The following is a 16,603-nucleotide window of genomic DNA, read 5'->3' as shown; positions in this document are numbered from 1 at the left end:
AGACGTGAGTCCTGGGCTCACTGTGCCACTGGAATCAAGCTATCCTGGCTGAACAGGGGTGAAACCCCGAAACCGGCCCTAGGATGCTTGTTTCCAGTCCAGGGAGGACCTGGCTTGGCAGTTCGGGCTGGACTGTTCCCATGAGGCACAGGGTCAAGACTGATTTGCATATGGCCAGGTCTAAACTGGGGTGGCATGGTGAGCAAAAGAATGATGGATTTAGCCCAGATCTCTTGACTGGGGGTGAATGTTTTGATTTGTTCTGCATTCCGTCCATCAATTGTGTGTCTTTTGCTTTATTAAAAAGAAGGCAGGGGTTGTAGCTGGATATACTTCCAGTGACTAGTCTTTCCCAGAAGGTCTTTCTAGCAGAGAAACAGCTCAATTGAATAGTTAGAGGCAGTCTTTCTGTATGATAATGGTCATTTTTGAAAGTTGCAAATTTAACTGGCAAATTTGTTTGGATTAACATTTCTTCGGTCATAGACGGAGGTTGTTGTGCAGATGAAAAAGTAGTGGTAATGTGAAAAAGAACTCTGCAGGCAGAATTTGTTTTGCTTACAATGTAGACACGTCCCCTTATAAGTTCTGTCTCTACCTGGCTTCACTGTCATCCCTGTCCTTGCTGCCCCTTGATTTGTGATCTCTGGGTATTTCTACTCCGCTTACTGCATGTTCACATTTGCTTTGTGTTGTCTTGGACCCAGCAAAGGTCTCCATTCTCTCTAGCCTGCTTCTGTAAAGTTGCTCTATGTCCTTCAGCCAGGAATCCAACACAGTTTCCATCTCCAGCTTACCTTCCATTTCATCTGTAAAGTTGCCTTTCTAGTGCTTTATTTCCCTGGGAACACAGGAGATTGATTGATTTGACCCTAGAGAGCACCACCAGTTTTTGGGTACAAGGGAAAAGCAGGCAGACCTCTGTTCTGCACAGTTTTCTCCTTAACCCCTTCCATGCTCATGACGGAACGGTTCCGTCATGAGCATCGGTTGAGCTGTGCTCATGACGGAACCGTTCCGTCATGGCCACGCCCGCGCTCGAACCCTTCAGCACCGCGGAGGAATCCGCGCAGCGCTGAAGGGGTTAAAACAGTTTTTTTTTTTTTAAAGTTTCAAAAACCTTTATTTAACAAAAAATAAGCATACAGGTCAGCACAGCAGGAAGTCACATAGCCATGTGTTACCCCCCCTGATCCGCAGGAGCGGGGGGGGGGAAGGAGGGAGGTGCAGTATACAGGTACACGGCCATTTAGCCGACATCCCGGAGGACCGGCGGCGTTTCAGGGGGATCTACCCACAAGGTATCCCATTGCCTATACTGCAAATATCAGTGGCAGCACCAGCCCTCGGACCCCGCTACAGACCCTCATGTATGTGGAGCGGTTCCACCAGCAACCTCCTTCACCAGCTAACCTGAGCCAGTCCCTGAGTTTCTGTTAAACAAGACCCAACTCCCCTCCGAAGCATCCCACCCACCCCGCGCACGTCGTCGCATCACACTCGCATCAGCGTACTGTCCTATCCGCCGTCCCTGCATCTGGCTTCAAGCAGGCAAAGCAGTGCTCCACTCTCAGTTCGCCGTCCACTCCGCATCCACTCTCCATCTCCCCCGCGGTTCCACTCAAAGCATGCCACGCCCCTCCGGGTAATGCCCTGCAACACACTCAGCCCACAGGCTCGCCTCGTAAGCGTCACGCCAACCCGCCATCCAGTCAAGCATCCGCCAGCGCGCTCTCCAGTATCACACCTGCCACCGCCTCGCCATGTGCATCAAGTCCGTCGTCCTGTGGCGCTTCCCGGCTCGCCCCCTCGGCTTCCCCAGCCGTCAGATATGTTCTGTACAGTCCCCAAAAATCCTTGGGCCGGCTCTTCGGGGGCAACAATTCACTATATGTCTCCGCTTGCGTGCAGCAGTACAGCATATCTCTGACCCAGCGTTTTTTAGTGGGGAGCGGCCCCCTCATCCAGCACGACGCCACAACTCGCCGAGCCATCAGAAGCGCTATATCCGTCAGGCGTCTGAGCGCCCGCGGGAGCGGCCTGGAGAAACCCAGCAACGCCAGCGCCGGGTTAGGCTGTATGTCCTTTTCTAGTATCTTGCTCAGTTCCCGGAACACTGCTGTCCAGAACCGGGCTATACCCGGACAGTGCCAGGCCATGTGTATGAAGTCCGCTACCGGGACATGGCAGCGTTCGCACTCCGCCGATGGGCGAAGCCCATACCTGTGTAGTCTCTCTGGGGTGTAATAGACCCGCTGCAGGAACTTAAAGTGTATCAGTCGGTGCCTACCGTTTAACGACACCCTTTTTGTGCTAGAGCAGCAGTAGGTCCACATCTCGTCCGTTATTTCCATTTGTAGGTCGGCCTGCCACCCCCGTCGCGCCGCCGAGCACTCAGGCGCCCGGTGCTGGTCCCCAATTTTCTTGAGAGTCGAAACGAGTTTGGCTGGGGCCACCGTTTTGATGACATATGTGAGTTCCGGGACCTCCGGCGGTTCCTCCAGGCCCGGCCCCAGCAGGGCCGACAGCGCACCACGGATTCTATGAAATTGGAAGCGCTGGAGCTGGGTAGCCCCAGGCCGGGCCGAGCAAATCTGTTCCCACGTTTTAACCACCCCGTCCTGGAACAGGTCCGCCAGTTTGGCGATGCCCAAGGCGCCCAGTGCACGCCTCACCCCCGCGTCCCTCAGTGGGGGGAGCCAGATCGCCCACTCCACTCTCATCAGCGGGGAATACAGCAGATCGCAGTCCTGCGCCCTCCGAATCGCATGCCATGCATGATTCGTGGCCCTCAGGGAGTCCAATGTTCCCACCCTGCGGTCCACCGGCTGGAAGACAGTAGCCGGGAGGGGAAGCGGTTCCGCAAATAGCCGCTCCATCAGCACGTGCGGTATATCCGTGGTGGCGTGGACCCATGTATGTAGGTGGGCCGCCTGCGCTATCCTATAATACCTTTCCAGGTCAGGGGCCCCAAGCCCCCCCATCTCGTAGGGGAGCGTCAGAACCTTCCACTGCACCCTGGGCTGCTTACCGCCCCAGGCCAGCCGAACCAGAGTCTGGGTCAGCTGCGCAAAGAAAGCCTTAGAGAGTACAATGGGGATGTTCGCGAAGAGGAACAGGAATCTCGGCAGAACCACCATTTTCATGATGGCCACTCTGCCCATCAGCGACAGAGGGAGTTTAATCCACACCTCTACGTCGTCGACAAGTTTGGAGTAGGCTACCCCGTAGTTTTCCCGGAGCAGGACCTCCGGGTCCTTGTGCAGCTGGATCCCCAAGTATCGGACGGAGTCAGTTGTCCACTGGAGGGGATATTCCATGGGGAACGGCACTGTGAGCGGGGTCAGTGGGAACGCCAGCGACTTATTCCAGTTCACCTGGAGGCCCGAGAGGGCCCCAAACCGGACTACCTCTCTCAGCATGGAGGAGAGATTCTCCTCCGGGTTGCGGACATAGAGTAACGTATCGTCCGCGTAGGTAGAAATGCAAATCCGATAGGAGGGGAAGTTAATACCTTCAAATTGATGATACTCCCGCATAGCGCACGCCAGCGGCTCCGCCACCAGGGCGTATAAGAGGGGAGAAAGGGGGCACCCCTGCCGAGTACCCCTGGAGACCGCGAAGGCGTCCGTGACTCGGTCCCCTATGCGCAGCCTGGCCGTAGGTCTAAAATATAGTGCACCCACCATTTGCATGAACGGTTCTCCCAGCCCTAGTTTCCTCAGGACTCTCACCATGAAGGGCCACTCGACAGAGTCGAACGCCTTCTCCATGTCGAGGAAAATCGCCAAGGCCTTACCTCCCGGGTGCACATGCTGCATGGCTCCAAGGACTGTGCGAATGTTATAAGTGAGGTTCCTGGACGGGATAAACCCCGCCTGCTCCGGGGCCACCAGCTCCGGCACCAGCAACGCCAGACGCGTAGCAAGGACCTTTGCATACAGCTTGGCGTCAACATTTATCAGGGAAAGCGGCCTGTACGAGCCGCACAGGTTCGAGGGCCGCCCCGGTTTCAGAATGGTGACGAGCAGTGCCTCTCGCATCGAGTCCGGCATGCTACCCTCCTGGCAGATATCATCAAAAAGGGTCATGATGTGTGGGAGAAGTTTATCCTGAAAGGCCTTGTAGAACGCCACCGTTAGCCCATCTGCGCCCGGGGCAGAACCCGCCCTCATGCCCCCCAGTGCTTCCAGGATTTCGTCTTTTTGCACCGGCAGCGCCAGGAATTCCCTCTGCGAATTTGACAGGAAGGGCATTTTTATATAACTGAGGTAGTCGTCTATCTCCTCCTCCATTTGGGAGGATTTTGCTGTGTACAGCCCCGCGTAGTAGCCCCGAAATTCTTCCACTATCTCCGTTTCGTCGGTGATCACCGACCAAGATGCAGTCACCAGCTCGTCAACGACTAAGGGCCGCCTGGTACTACGGAGTATCCCCGCTAGTAGGGAGCCCGGGCGCTCGCTCTCCCCATAGGTGCGAGCCGTGGCGTATTTGCCCATGTGCTGCACTTCCCTATCCGCCTCGCTGTTGAAGTCTGAAACTAGCGTCTGAATCTGGGCGGCCACCTCGGGGTCCGTGGACCCCCTGTGCCGCTCCTCCAGCTGAGCCAGTTGCGTCTCCAATGTTCTCATACGCTGCCGTATGGATCTGAGAATACCGGAGTGCTTGGCCATGGCCACGCCGCGAATGTAGGCCTTAAACGAGTCCCATACCGTTTGGAAGCTCTGCACGGTTCCCAGATTAGCCGCGAAGAAAGCGTCAATCTCGTCCGCCAATTCCCCCCTATATGCCTCGTCCAGCAGGGAGTAGGGCGGCATCCGCCACGTGAACGGCGGCAGTCGTGTGCCCGGGGCAGCAAATACCAGGAGAAGGGGGGAATGGTCCGACAGAGTGCGAGGTAGAACCTCGCATCGCTTGACAGCCGCTAGGAGCGTCCGGGATGCCAGCCAGTAGTCTATTCTGGTATGCACATCGTGGTATGCCGAGTAATGTGTGTAACCTGCCTTTTCGGGGCTTCTATGTCGCCAGACATCTACCATGTCCAGTGTGGTCAATTCCGCCTGCATATACACCGGGGCCGCCGCCGGTCGGCGGGCCCGCCCCGAGGAGCGGTCCAAAGTCGGGTCGAATACGAAGTTGAGATCGCCCCCCCACACCATGCGCGCCTGGGCGTGACGCCTGCACTGCGCAGCGAGTGCGGCGTAGAACTCCGGGGTATCGTAGTTGGGACCATAAACATTGACCACAATGAGGTCATGACCTTTGCCGATACACCGAGCGATCAAGTAACGTCCGTCCGGGTCAGCGGCCAGCTTCTGCAACGACAGTTTGGATCGCGGGTTCACCCATGTGACCACCCCTCTAGAGTGTGAAGTAAAGCCTGCCGCCAAGCTGCAACCAGACAGACCCCTGTGGGAGAGCAATTTGCTAGTGAGTGGGAGGTGAGACTCCTGCATGAGTGCCAAGTCTATGTTGTGCCTATTGAAGTAGTTCAGTACTTTGCGCAGTTTGCGAAAGTCGTTCAATCCCCGCACATTCCATGTGAGTGCTCTGAGGGTCACCTCACGGTTATCCCCCGTCAGCTCTCCACTTTCAGGCATTCCTGCAGTCATACTTCATAGCTTCCATAGGGGGAGAGTCAGCGGAGGACCCCCCCCCCAATCACCGCCTGACAGCACATCTCGGGCGCGCAAGAACATAGCAGAAGACCCTTTTATCGACATACCGTGCGTTTCCCAGTCTCCAACCCCAAAAACAACTCCCCAACCGCCCAGCCCCCCTCCCACAGCCGACCACCCCCAACCTGGCCAGACAGGACCCCATCCCCACCCCCCCCCCCTCCATTCACAACAAACATGAGATAACTTCCCCAAGTCGGCCCTCAAGAGGGCCACCCGAGCTTAACAGCGCTGGGGCAGCGGCCACCGGGGATCGAACGTCCCTACCTGACGGGACACCGCTGTGCAGACGCACCCCCCGCACCGTTACCCTCACTTGTCTGCTTGGCTCGAGCTGGTGACGTTCCCCAGTTAATAGTTCTAGGGGGCCCTTGAGTAGTCCTCTCAGGGGTGCAATACCCACGCCAGCAGGCCGAACCCGGCCGTCCCAGGGAGCCGATGCTTGGGCATCTAGTTCAGCCGCTGGCCGGGGCAGAAACAGGTCATCTCCGCATCCGGATAGAGCCACCCCCGTGGAGGACCCCGCAACTATGGGACCCCAAAGCACCGCGCCGGCGGCAGTCCGCAACTGCTAGCGAAACCCCCCTCCCCAGGTCCAGTGTCACAATAGGAAGGCGCCCTCCACAATTTAGAAAGATCTCACCCAGCAGCGACCTCGTCGAGGGCCGTCGCCATCACCTCCATCCGCACACAGATCCAGTAGGCAGGCCACTCTCAAGGGACCCAGACGCCCCCGGGAGAGGGGGGCCACAGATCCGCGCCGGGCAGCCGTCCACCGGTGGGGGCCAACTCCCGACGGCTAGTCCTGCTCTTCCAAGCCAGGGGCCCCGGCGCAAGCGCCCACGTGTTCCCTCGAGCCACTGCGTTGACCCCTGGACCAGTCCTTCAAGGATCGTTGCAGTTCTTTCGGGTCCGTGAAAAAGTGCGACTGGCCCTGCCTGTTGATCCGCAGCCTCGCTGGATACAGCATCGCGTAGTCCAGCCCTAGTTCGCGCAATTGTTTCTTGTAGGGGGCGAACTGTCTCCGTTCCTCCTGCACCCTAGCCGTGAAGTCCGGATAGATGGAGATGTCCATTCCCTCGAATTGCAGCTTCCCTTTTTCTCTCGCAATCCGCAGGGCAGTGTCCCTGTCCCTATAGTTCAACAGCTTTGCTATGATAGGTCTCGCAGGAGCGCCCGGCCTGGGGCGAGGTCCCAGCGAGCGATGGGCCCTCTCCACGACGAACATGGGCGAGAACACGTCCTCACCCAGCAGAGTGCGAAGCAGTTTTTCAACGAAGGGCTCCATCCTCCCCGTGTGCGTCGTCTCGGCAACTCCCGTGATGCGGACGTTGGACCTCCGCGAGCGGGCCTCCAAGTCCTCTGACTTGTCCTGTATGACCTGGAGCAGTTTACGAAAGTGTTTGCGGTCCGAGTCCCATTCCGTCTGCGCCGCCTCGATCTGTGCTATTCTGTTCTCGGACTCGTCCAGGCGCGCTGAGTTCTTGTCCACCCTCTCCGACATGCGGTCCATGCGATAGGAGAGTGCATCGATCTTGGTGCCTATCTCCGCCAGGCTGCCCTGCAACCCCTTTTCCATGGTCGCCAACATTTCTTTAATGTCCGCACAGATAGAGGTCTCCGGGGCGGGTCCACCGGGCGGCAGCGCCGGAGCCGCGACATCAGGCCCCTTCGTCTTGCGCGGGTCGAAGGACAGCTTCGGCTGGGTCTTGTCCCCCTTGCCCATGTTGCTTCCGGAGCTCCGCACTCCCTAGGGTCTCAGCACCGCACGGCCGGTCCCGGTATCCGTCCGGAGGCTCCCGCGTCCGGCGACCCCCACGAGGCCAGGAGGGGGCTCAGCCGTTTCTCGTCAAGGCGCAGGCCCGGAGGCCCCCCAGCGCGGCCAGGTCACCAGAGGCCCAGGGCTCCCGGGCCCAGGCCGCGTCGCCCAGCACACCGGTCGCACCCATCGCTCTCTGCAGTGGTGGAACACCACAAACCTTTCCAAAGGTCGACCTTTCCTGGACCCGGTTCCACAAATAATCCTAACAACAGACGCATCGCTCTCCGGCTGGGGAGCTCATCTGTTACATCTCACAGTACAGGGCACATGGAAGCCGCAACAAAAGTTACTCTACATCAACCATTTGGAGTTACTGGCAATCTTCCTAGCCCTAAAATCCTTCCAGACGCAGATTTCAGGCAAGGCAGTCCTCATTCGCACAGACAACATGACTGCCATGTACTACATTCAAAAACAGGGGGGCACACACTCTCCACAGCTCTCTCAATTAGCACAGAGCATATGGAGATGGGCAATTCCACAGAAAATCTTTCTCCTGGCCCAACACGTCCCAGGAGTCCAAAACACCGTGGCAAATCTGCTCAGCAGACAAACGCAACAGATTCACGAATGGGAACTTCACCCACAGGTTCTTCACCCGTTCTTTCAGAAGTGGGGGCATCCACAGATAGACCTATTCGCCACCCACGAAAACAAAAAATGCCCAAGCTTCGCCGCCAGATATCCACACCCATTGTCCAAAGGCAATGCGATATGGATGAACTGGTCAAACAAATTTGCATACGCTTTTCCACCTCTCCCACTAATTCCATGAGTGGTGCGAAAGCTACAACAGCATTCCCTAACACTGATCCTAGTAGCTCCAACATGGGCCAGACAACCGTGGTACACCACACTACTGGTACTCTCGGTAGTACCACACCAAAAGCTGCACCTCTCACCATGCCTCCTAACCCAGAACCATGGAGAGATCAGGCACCCGGACCCAGCTCAGCTCAACCTTGCGATCTGGCTCCTGAGGTCCTAGAATTCGGATACCTTAACCTTCCCCCTGATTGTATGAATATTATCAGGGAAGCTAGACGCCCTACTACTAGGGCATGCTATGCTGCAAAGTGGAAAAGATTTGTTGTTTACTGCCACAACAACACAATCAACCCTCTAAATGTGTCCATACAGCACATCATATGTTACTTGCTCCATCTACAAAGGTGTAACCTAGCATATTCATCCATTCGGTTACACCTCGCAGCAATTGCTGCTTACTTACAAAACAGGCAGCACCTATCACTTTTCAGGGTGCCTGCCATCAAAGCCTTTATGGAAGGCCTCAAAAGAGTAATTCCACCCAGAGTACCACCCTCACCTGTCTGGAACTTAAATATAGTTCTCACAAGGCTAATGGGACACCCTTTCGAACCATTACATAAATGTGAGCTGCAATTTCTCTCATGGAAAACAGCATTTCTAGTGGCCATCACTTCCCTTAGAAGGGTTAGTGAAATACAAGCACTCACTATACAGGAACCTTTTCTCCAAATGCATCAGAACAAGGTTGTACTCCGCACCAACCCAAAATGTCTACCCAAAGTCATTTCTCCCTTCCATCTAAACCAGTCGGTAGAATTACCAGTCTTTTTCTCACAACCTCAAACCGTTGCGGAAAGGGCTTTACACTCACTGGATGTTAAAAGGGCCTTACTTTACTACATCCAAAGAACACAACCTTTCAGAAAAACCAAACAGCTATTTGTCTCTTTCTCTCCACCACATAAAGGCAACCCTATTTCTAAATCAGGGATAGCTAGGTGGATTGTAAAATGCATACAGATTTGCTACCACAAAGCAAAACGAACGCTATCTGTTCCCTCTAAAGCCCACTCTACAAGGAAGATAGGGGCTTCTATGGCTTTTCTAGGGAACATACCACTAGATGACATCTGCAAAGCAGCAACATGGTCAACACCGCACACTTTCACAAAACATTACTGTGTAGATGTGCAAACCAAGCAACAAGCTAGTGTGGGCCAGGCTGTACTAAAAACACTGTTCCAAACAACTGCAACGGATGCCGGTGGTTGCCGCAAGGGTTGGGTACTGCTATATAGTCTATGCACAGTGTATAATCTGCAGCTCATATGCCTCGAACGGAATATGCTACTTACCAGTATGCATCTGTTCTTGGCATGTAGAGCTGCAGATCTATACACGCCCACCCGCCTCCCTGGCTACCTGTATCCGTTCCAGTCTATCTTATTTAGATACAACACACATGGGTTTCTTTACTGTTATTACTACGCTCCATCTTTCCCTGCTGGCGAAAAACTATCTGAGGATGGAGCCGAAGCCCATGCGCAATACGAACCAAAGGAGGAGTCACCGACCTCGTGACTTCCAAAGACTTTCCAAGAGGAAAAACAAACTGCAAACATCCGGGCCCAACACCAGATGGCGATCTATGCACAGTGTATAGATCTGCAGCTCTACATGCCAAGAACAGATGCATACTGGTAAGTAGCATATTCCTTAGTGGCTAATCTCCTAGGGCCGTAGAGATGCTTTGGAATGTGTAGTGGCTAATAGCTTCCGACCTTAGAGATGCTGTTTAGTGACTAGCCTTGGACAGTGGAGAGAGTATAACACATTTAGTGGACTGCCTTGAACAATATAGAGAATGTGACCTTATTAGTGACCAGCCTGGCCTATAGCGACAGTGTTGTGGTTGGTGGACATCCTTTGGGCCTGCAAAGAACCATAACCTGTTTAGTGGTCAATCTTGCACCATAGGGAGAATGCAAATAGTGACTAGTGATCTAGCTTGAATACTTGTTTACTTGATTAATAATACTCTGTGCATGAGTAACAGACATGCAGCAGTGTGAACACATTGCTCTGTGTCGCTTTTGCTGGACCTCTTAAATTATGCATAGTTTATTTATAAAGACATTATACAAAATGAAACAAAACTAATGACAACTGTACGATTCCCAACAGGGCACTGGCCGACACCAGGCAAACGGGCAAGCTAAGCAAAGACCAGTTTGCTCTCGCTATGCACTTTATCCAACAGAAGGTCAGCAAGGGGATTGACCCTCCTCAGGTCCTCTCCCCAGATATGGTACCCCCTGGAGAACGGAGCACCCCAGTAGCGGTGAGTATTAGTTTCTGATACACGTGCTATCAAGGTGTTTGCAATTCTTGCATGCTGCATCCTAACTGGTCCCCCTTGCCTTTGAAGGTAAATGTGGTCATGCTTTGCGTCAAGGAAAACATTAATGCTTCGTTTCAGGTAGAATGTTCCAAGTCTTGTCAACTTCCATGTGATTCTAATGTCTGCTTCTAGGGACGCCACAGCTCTCACAACCTAGAGTTTTCCATTTTGTAAATGGTAGGAATGCTTCTTAGTAAAACACCCATGGGTTTGTTTTTGTCCAGAAGGTCCTAGCCTTGATATGTTTGTAATAGGAGCTTTCCCATGAACACCTTCTTGCTGAAGAAGGCATAGTGTCCATCTAGGTAGTGTTTTACTCCTCCACTGTAAGGATTTGTGTAGCTTCTCTAGATAATTTCCCTAGATTATATATTCTACCTAATCTGCGGACAGGCTGAGAAGTAAAAATACAATTATTGACTATGATGCCTCTTAATATCAATTAAATACTCTGAGTCTGTTTATAGAGTGATGTGGAATGGACCACAGTCCCCTGCCACAATTCCTCTTTTGAGTGATTCTATGCAGAGGCTTGGTCCCCGTCAAGAAGATAAGAGGAGTAGCCAGGGTAGGAAATATGAATCTAGCACTGTGTGCCAGGCCTCGGAATTGAAGTGACCAGCACAGAGAAAGAGATGCAGGTTTCTACTGGACTGTTAACTGGAAGAAAGGTGCATGGATGTGTACCTCTGTCTTGTGTCTCATGGCAAAGCTGACACCAAAGTGATATAGGAAATGTCCCTTACATTTCAGTTTGTCACTCCTCAACTCTGGATAATGTGCCAAAAATGATTTGCATTCACTCAGATGCATGCTCCAAACATGCTGCCTCGGTTAAACGTGGGTGCACTTCATTACTTTTACCAGCACTTGTTGATTTAGTGATTAACTCATGAGTGCCTTAAAAGAGACATGCTGACCATATAAATTATAGGAAAGAAAAAACTATATGTTGTGTGAAAGGGTTTTGACTACGTTTATTTTCTCATCCTCTTTATTTTCTCCCCTTTGTCTCTAATTGGATCTTATCAACGGTTGATTCTTTCAATCACCCCCTTTCCCTGTTTCAGTCTTGATCCCACTTTATCACCAGTGGGTCTGGACTAAGTAATGGAGATTTTTAGAGTTGTGAAAGGATGAAACAAGACGTATACAAGCAGGACAATCTTAACATTCACAAGGTCTGGGTTTCCACACTCTTTGCACACTTGCAGCTCAAACAATGGCCTCCTGTTATGTTCTGCTTTCAGTGGGCTTCATGATTTATAGATTAGTGACGTGAAGAGATTTAAAAAAAAAATGCTTGTCAAGGGAACTTTCAGAATCTCCTGAGGAGCAGGAGTCTGTGTAAATTATGCTACAAAATTACATGTAGTTACGTTGGGTTCAAGAAGCAATAGTTAAATTAGATTTTTCTGTACATGTCCATGCCCAAACGTATTTCCAGAAAATACTGAAGCGATCTCCTGCATGCGTCCAACCCACGGATTTTGCCCCAGTCTTGTGGTTCCTTTTTAGCTCTTATAATGACTAACTACTACATGCTGTCTCTCTTTCTCTCCTTTGTCTTTGGCCTCTTTGTCTCTCTTCCCCACACTCCTCCTTGTAGACTCTGTCAGGGTACCTGACCCCAGTAGGATGTGAGATCTCCACACTAACAGAAATGCGCCGTGTGAGTAGCTGCAGAATAACAAAAGGAATGCTGCATGCTTGTGCCAGCAGCGGTTTGTCAAACCATTAACAAAAATGTTTGATTTCACTGATTTTTATTTATAGTTTTAGCCCAGCCTCTTTTTGTGCTATGATTGCTGCTGTTGCACTGTCCCGGTCTTGCAGTCAGCTTAGACAGCCCTAGGGGCAGTGAGTTGAATTGCGGCCCGGCTTTGCTCACTGTTCTGACATTGTTTTTTTATTTACGTTAGATGATTGATGAATACTAGGACGAACAAGCACGTAAAAACATATTCCAAACCAGGTGCACTTCACTTCTCTTACACAGTTTGGCAAGTGTACCTTCACTCAACACAATGTACCCACTCCTCATAGAGCAAGATGTCACCCCATCACAGGCCCTGTATCCACCGGTAAAATACTGTTGCATACCAAACACATGCCAAACATGAACCACAATCACAATAGCGTAAGGCAGTCTTGCACACCACCACCCTAGCAGAAAACAAGCTACAGCATGGCATCTTACCGTACACACTAACAATCACAATAGTTTATAGCTCCCCTCAGCAGTTGCAGTCTCACAGCATACTTAAATTGTATTCACTCTACTGATTCCCACTTGTGAGCGTAACCCAACTTATCCTCTGAGCAAAATTACCTTACACAACCAGAACTCATTCGAAAATCAAAGGTACATTCATCAGACACCTACATTCATACTACACAATCAGCAGCTCTCATTTGGAACAATATATGGTCACTCCACTTCACATAATCACAACACAGGCAGTCTGCACTCTCAGAATACAACACTCAAAACAACATAGCAGAGCTCACACATCCTCAACACGTACTCCTCCACAAAGCTAAAACTGTCAATATGGTGCCAAAGCAACACCTTGACCAATCACCATGCTGGTCCTCTGCGAATCTGCTCACTCTCCTGTGCTTCAGACATGCCCATCCTGAATTCTGCTTGCCTCTTATCAGTGGTACTTCTTACCATTGAAATATTCAACATTATTAAACATATTTACTTCTATGAGAATCTAAAAACCTGGATTTGTCAGCTTGCGTATATCAGATCTGACTGCTTAATCCTCCCACTGCCACAACGCCCCTCACTCTACATGCACCCTTTAACAGCAGTCATGCTTTACAAATTGTATGTATTCATTCATTCATATATATCCACCAACTTTACACAATGACAGTGCTCACTTCTGGCGGGCCATTGTGGACACAAATGTTGGAATTTTCTAGACAATTGGGAGTGGAGGAGAAGGAGATTCAGGACATGCAACTTGGCAAGTCATATATCTCTAAGTCTTAATTTTCCCTTTACTGGATCCGTTTCCTCCTGCGTTAACGAGTGCCTTCTCTTCTGAAGAATTGGTAGAGCAGAGCTAAAGTATTTAGCAGATGAGAGAATTAGAGTTCGCCGGAAATAAATACTATTAATGCATGCTCATTTGGATTTAGATTCTTTTTTTGAGAATGCAGTTTTTTTTGGAGAATGCAGTTTTTAAGTTCTGTGTCAAACTAGAGTGGTCTTTAGTGTCTTCCTTTTTCGTTGTGGATTTTGAGAACATTATCATTTTAATCCTTTAATATAACTCTTGCTGATGTATTTCTTTGTGCAGGACAGTTCGAGTTCTGTTGGGTCAGGAGAATTTACTGGGGTGAAAGAACTTGATGAAATTAGTCAAGAGATTGCACAGTTGCAGCGGTAAGTGTTATTGTGTTAACCTACTTCTTTTCTTTGCACATCGTACTCTAACGGGTCCCCACTGTATGTTTAATTGAATCGGAATACTTTAGACACTGTGTCCTCCAGCTCTTCCCCTTGCAGACTGTTTAAAAATGCTTTCGGCTTCATATGGTTCTATAAACGAAACAGGTAAAGGAAATGTTATATTTTTAAGAATTTAAAGGGTGTAGAGTTAGGTTTCATTAGCTTAGACCTTGTCCGTTGTGATTGTGCCCCACAATTCCCTTTTGTGTTCCTTTTTATTCCAACTTTCAGCAGGGTGCGAAATTCATGCTTTCTACAGCAGAAATGTGTATGTCAGTGTCCTTTTAACTTCTTTCTTGCATAAAGCAGTTGAGGGGTTCATTCTGATTTCAGGAGGTGGTGCGTTATAGATTTTCGGATACCTGAGAAGGCTTGGTTATATGTTCTCTTTTTGGAAAATTTCCTTGGTTTCAGCAGTAGGGTACTAGTGCCTTTGTATGCTGTAATGCCACCAGATAGCTCTAGTTTTTGTGTAAGGTATCTCGTAGTGTTGAAGTGTAGGTTGGTACAACATAGAACTTTTTTATTGAGTTCCTGCTAGCACAATATTGTTGTTTTATGCCTCTATAAACCAATGTGTTCAGTTTACTCTGAATAACAGCAGTAATTCTTTCAGCATCAAATGCACGAATTGTTGACTGAAAGATGAAGAATTTGAAACTGTGATCTTTAGGTCATAGTCGAATCCTTCAAGCCTACTGAACTATTTCACTGTCTGCTCTCTGCGTATTTCTACATTCGGCCCCTGCCATCTCATTTGTTGGGTATTAAGGCTTAGGGAGGTAGAATATATATGCAACTCCATAAATTAAGTCAATATTCGAAACAGAATTTGACTTGCAGTCCGCAGTCTCTAGTGTTTTAAACCTGTGAGCCGAGCTTCCTAATTCTCTTCTGAAACTGCAGTTATTTGTCTTCCTTTTTCCTCTTGTATGCCAACTCTTTTGCTCTCTCTGTGCCTTACACACACTTCTTATCTCTGCCTATCGCTCCCTCTCTTTGTTTTTCCCTCTCCACTTTATAAAGCCTGGTTCATTCACAAGTGACAACTTTATAATACACCACACTCCATTGTTTTTGGAAATACGCTGCAGGCTATATTTTAAATTAATTTTGATAGAGTATGTTTTTTTGAATTCCCTTTTAGTGAAAAATATGCACTTGAGCACGACATCCGAGACAAGGAAGATGCAATCCGACAGAAGACAAATGAAGTTCAGGTAAGAGAACTTGGGCCTCCTGAGGTCTGGTCAGCAGGGGTTTGGCAGACAGTGGAAAATATGAAGATTGTGCAGAGGTTTCATGAGATGTGTGAGATTCCAGGTTTAGGATTTATTACCCCTAAAATACTATACACTGAGGTAAACAATGTAGTCTGCACCACACATCACTATTCCCTATTTAGGTTTTTCAGGCGCCTGGATCTGCTGTTCTTTAGTTTGTCAAGACTTAACATTTGCTGCTTTGATTCAAATCTGACAGAATCATAGATACTATTATGTGACCTCTGGTGATGCTGTTGCACTACGAATTTTACAGCTGTGGACATCATTTAGAATTTGCAAGGAACTGAATCCTCCGCATTATGAAAAAAACTCTTGAGTAGAATACACAGTGAATTTCCTCTGCAATGCTAACCCTGTGATACAGGCTATTCACACTCTGGATGGTTCTCTGTATTTAGAGTTTCCTCTTGAAGTTGGAGGGTTTTCAGTTCAATCTGGCACTGTGGCCCAGAATCTCTGTTGGCTCCTGCTTTTATGCTTAGCTGTCTTGTAGGGTCAGTATGAATTATCTTAAATACATGCACACAAAAAAGTACTTCGAGAAGTGTCTGAAAAGCAAACAGTTCAAACCATCTTTCATTTTTAACCATGCTCCAATGCCTTTTCCCAGGGGTGTTGCCTACATCTGAGTCTACAACTACTTTCTCAATTCCTGCTTTCACAGAGACTTTGCCTGGAGTGCCTTACAGGGTGACATGCAATGCTCGATAAATGTGCTAGCAATAGATGCAATTGTGTTTACCGTCAAGATTGCTCCGTATAGCTATGTCAGCCAGATGTGAGGGAGAACCAAATATTCCTACTTGATTCTTTCAATACTAGGTGCTGCCACCTATTGTGGCCTTTGGTCCAATATATTATGTGTATAGTGTGGGATAAGGGTTTCTCTGTAGTCAGTGCATTTTAATATACAATCGATTACCAAAGGCTCACTCTGCAAAACGCAAAGTAGCCTATGCTTATTTCATAACGATGGTGTAACTTTTTGAGAACTGCAAAATATTCAGCGAAGAGATGTGAACTAATGGCTAGAGCTTTTGACTTTGTAACATGGTGAACCAGGTTTGAATCCCAGACTCAGCTCAACAGGCTCACCTATTCTCCATGTGCCTAAAAAAGGGGGAGGAGGGGAATGTAACTTAGTCTAGTTCTGTTGTGAAGTTCTCTGATGTGCAT

General features: G+C 49.7%; 1 protein-coding gene across 8 annotated transcripts in view; it reads left to right on the top strand.

Annotated features, from left to right (window-relative positions):
• The window catches only part of EPS15L1 (epidermal growth factor receptor pathway substrate 15 like 1), a 318,875-nt gene that overhangs the window by 95,536 nt on the left and 206,736 nt on the right, over nucleotides 1-16,603 (top strand). For 4 of the 8 annotated variants that reach the window (XM_085639253.1, XM_085639254.1, XM_085639258.1 and 1 more), the window contains 4 exons: nucleotides 10,456-10,612; nucleotides 12,282-12,344; nucleotides 13,990-14,075; nucleotides 15,289-15,361. In XM_085639253.1, the coding sequence (XP_085495379.1) occupies nucleotides 10,456-10,612; nucleotides 12,282-12,344; nucleotides 13,990-14,075; nucleotides 15,289-15,361 (379 nt within the window). The remainder of the gene's footprint in view (nucleotides 1-10,455; nucleotides 10,613-12,281; nucleotides 12,345-13,989; nucleotides 14,076-15,288; nucleotides 15,362-16,603) is intronic. The other 4 variants (XM_085639255.1, XM_085639256.1, XM_085639259.1 and 1 more) reach the window with 1 other exon arrangement.

Source organism: Triturus cristatus, chromosome 12 (assembly GCF_964204655.1).
Source record: "Triturus cristatus chromosome 12, aTriCri1.1, whole genome shotgun sequence".
Lineage (NCBI taxonomy): Eukaryota > Metazoa > Chordata > Amphibia > Caudata > Salamandridae > Triturus > Triturus cristatus.
This window is presented reverse-complemented; position numbering and strand designations above follow the sequence as displayed.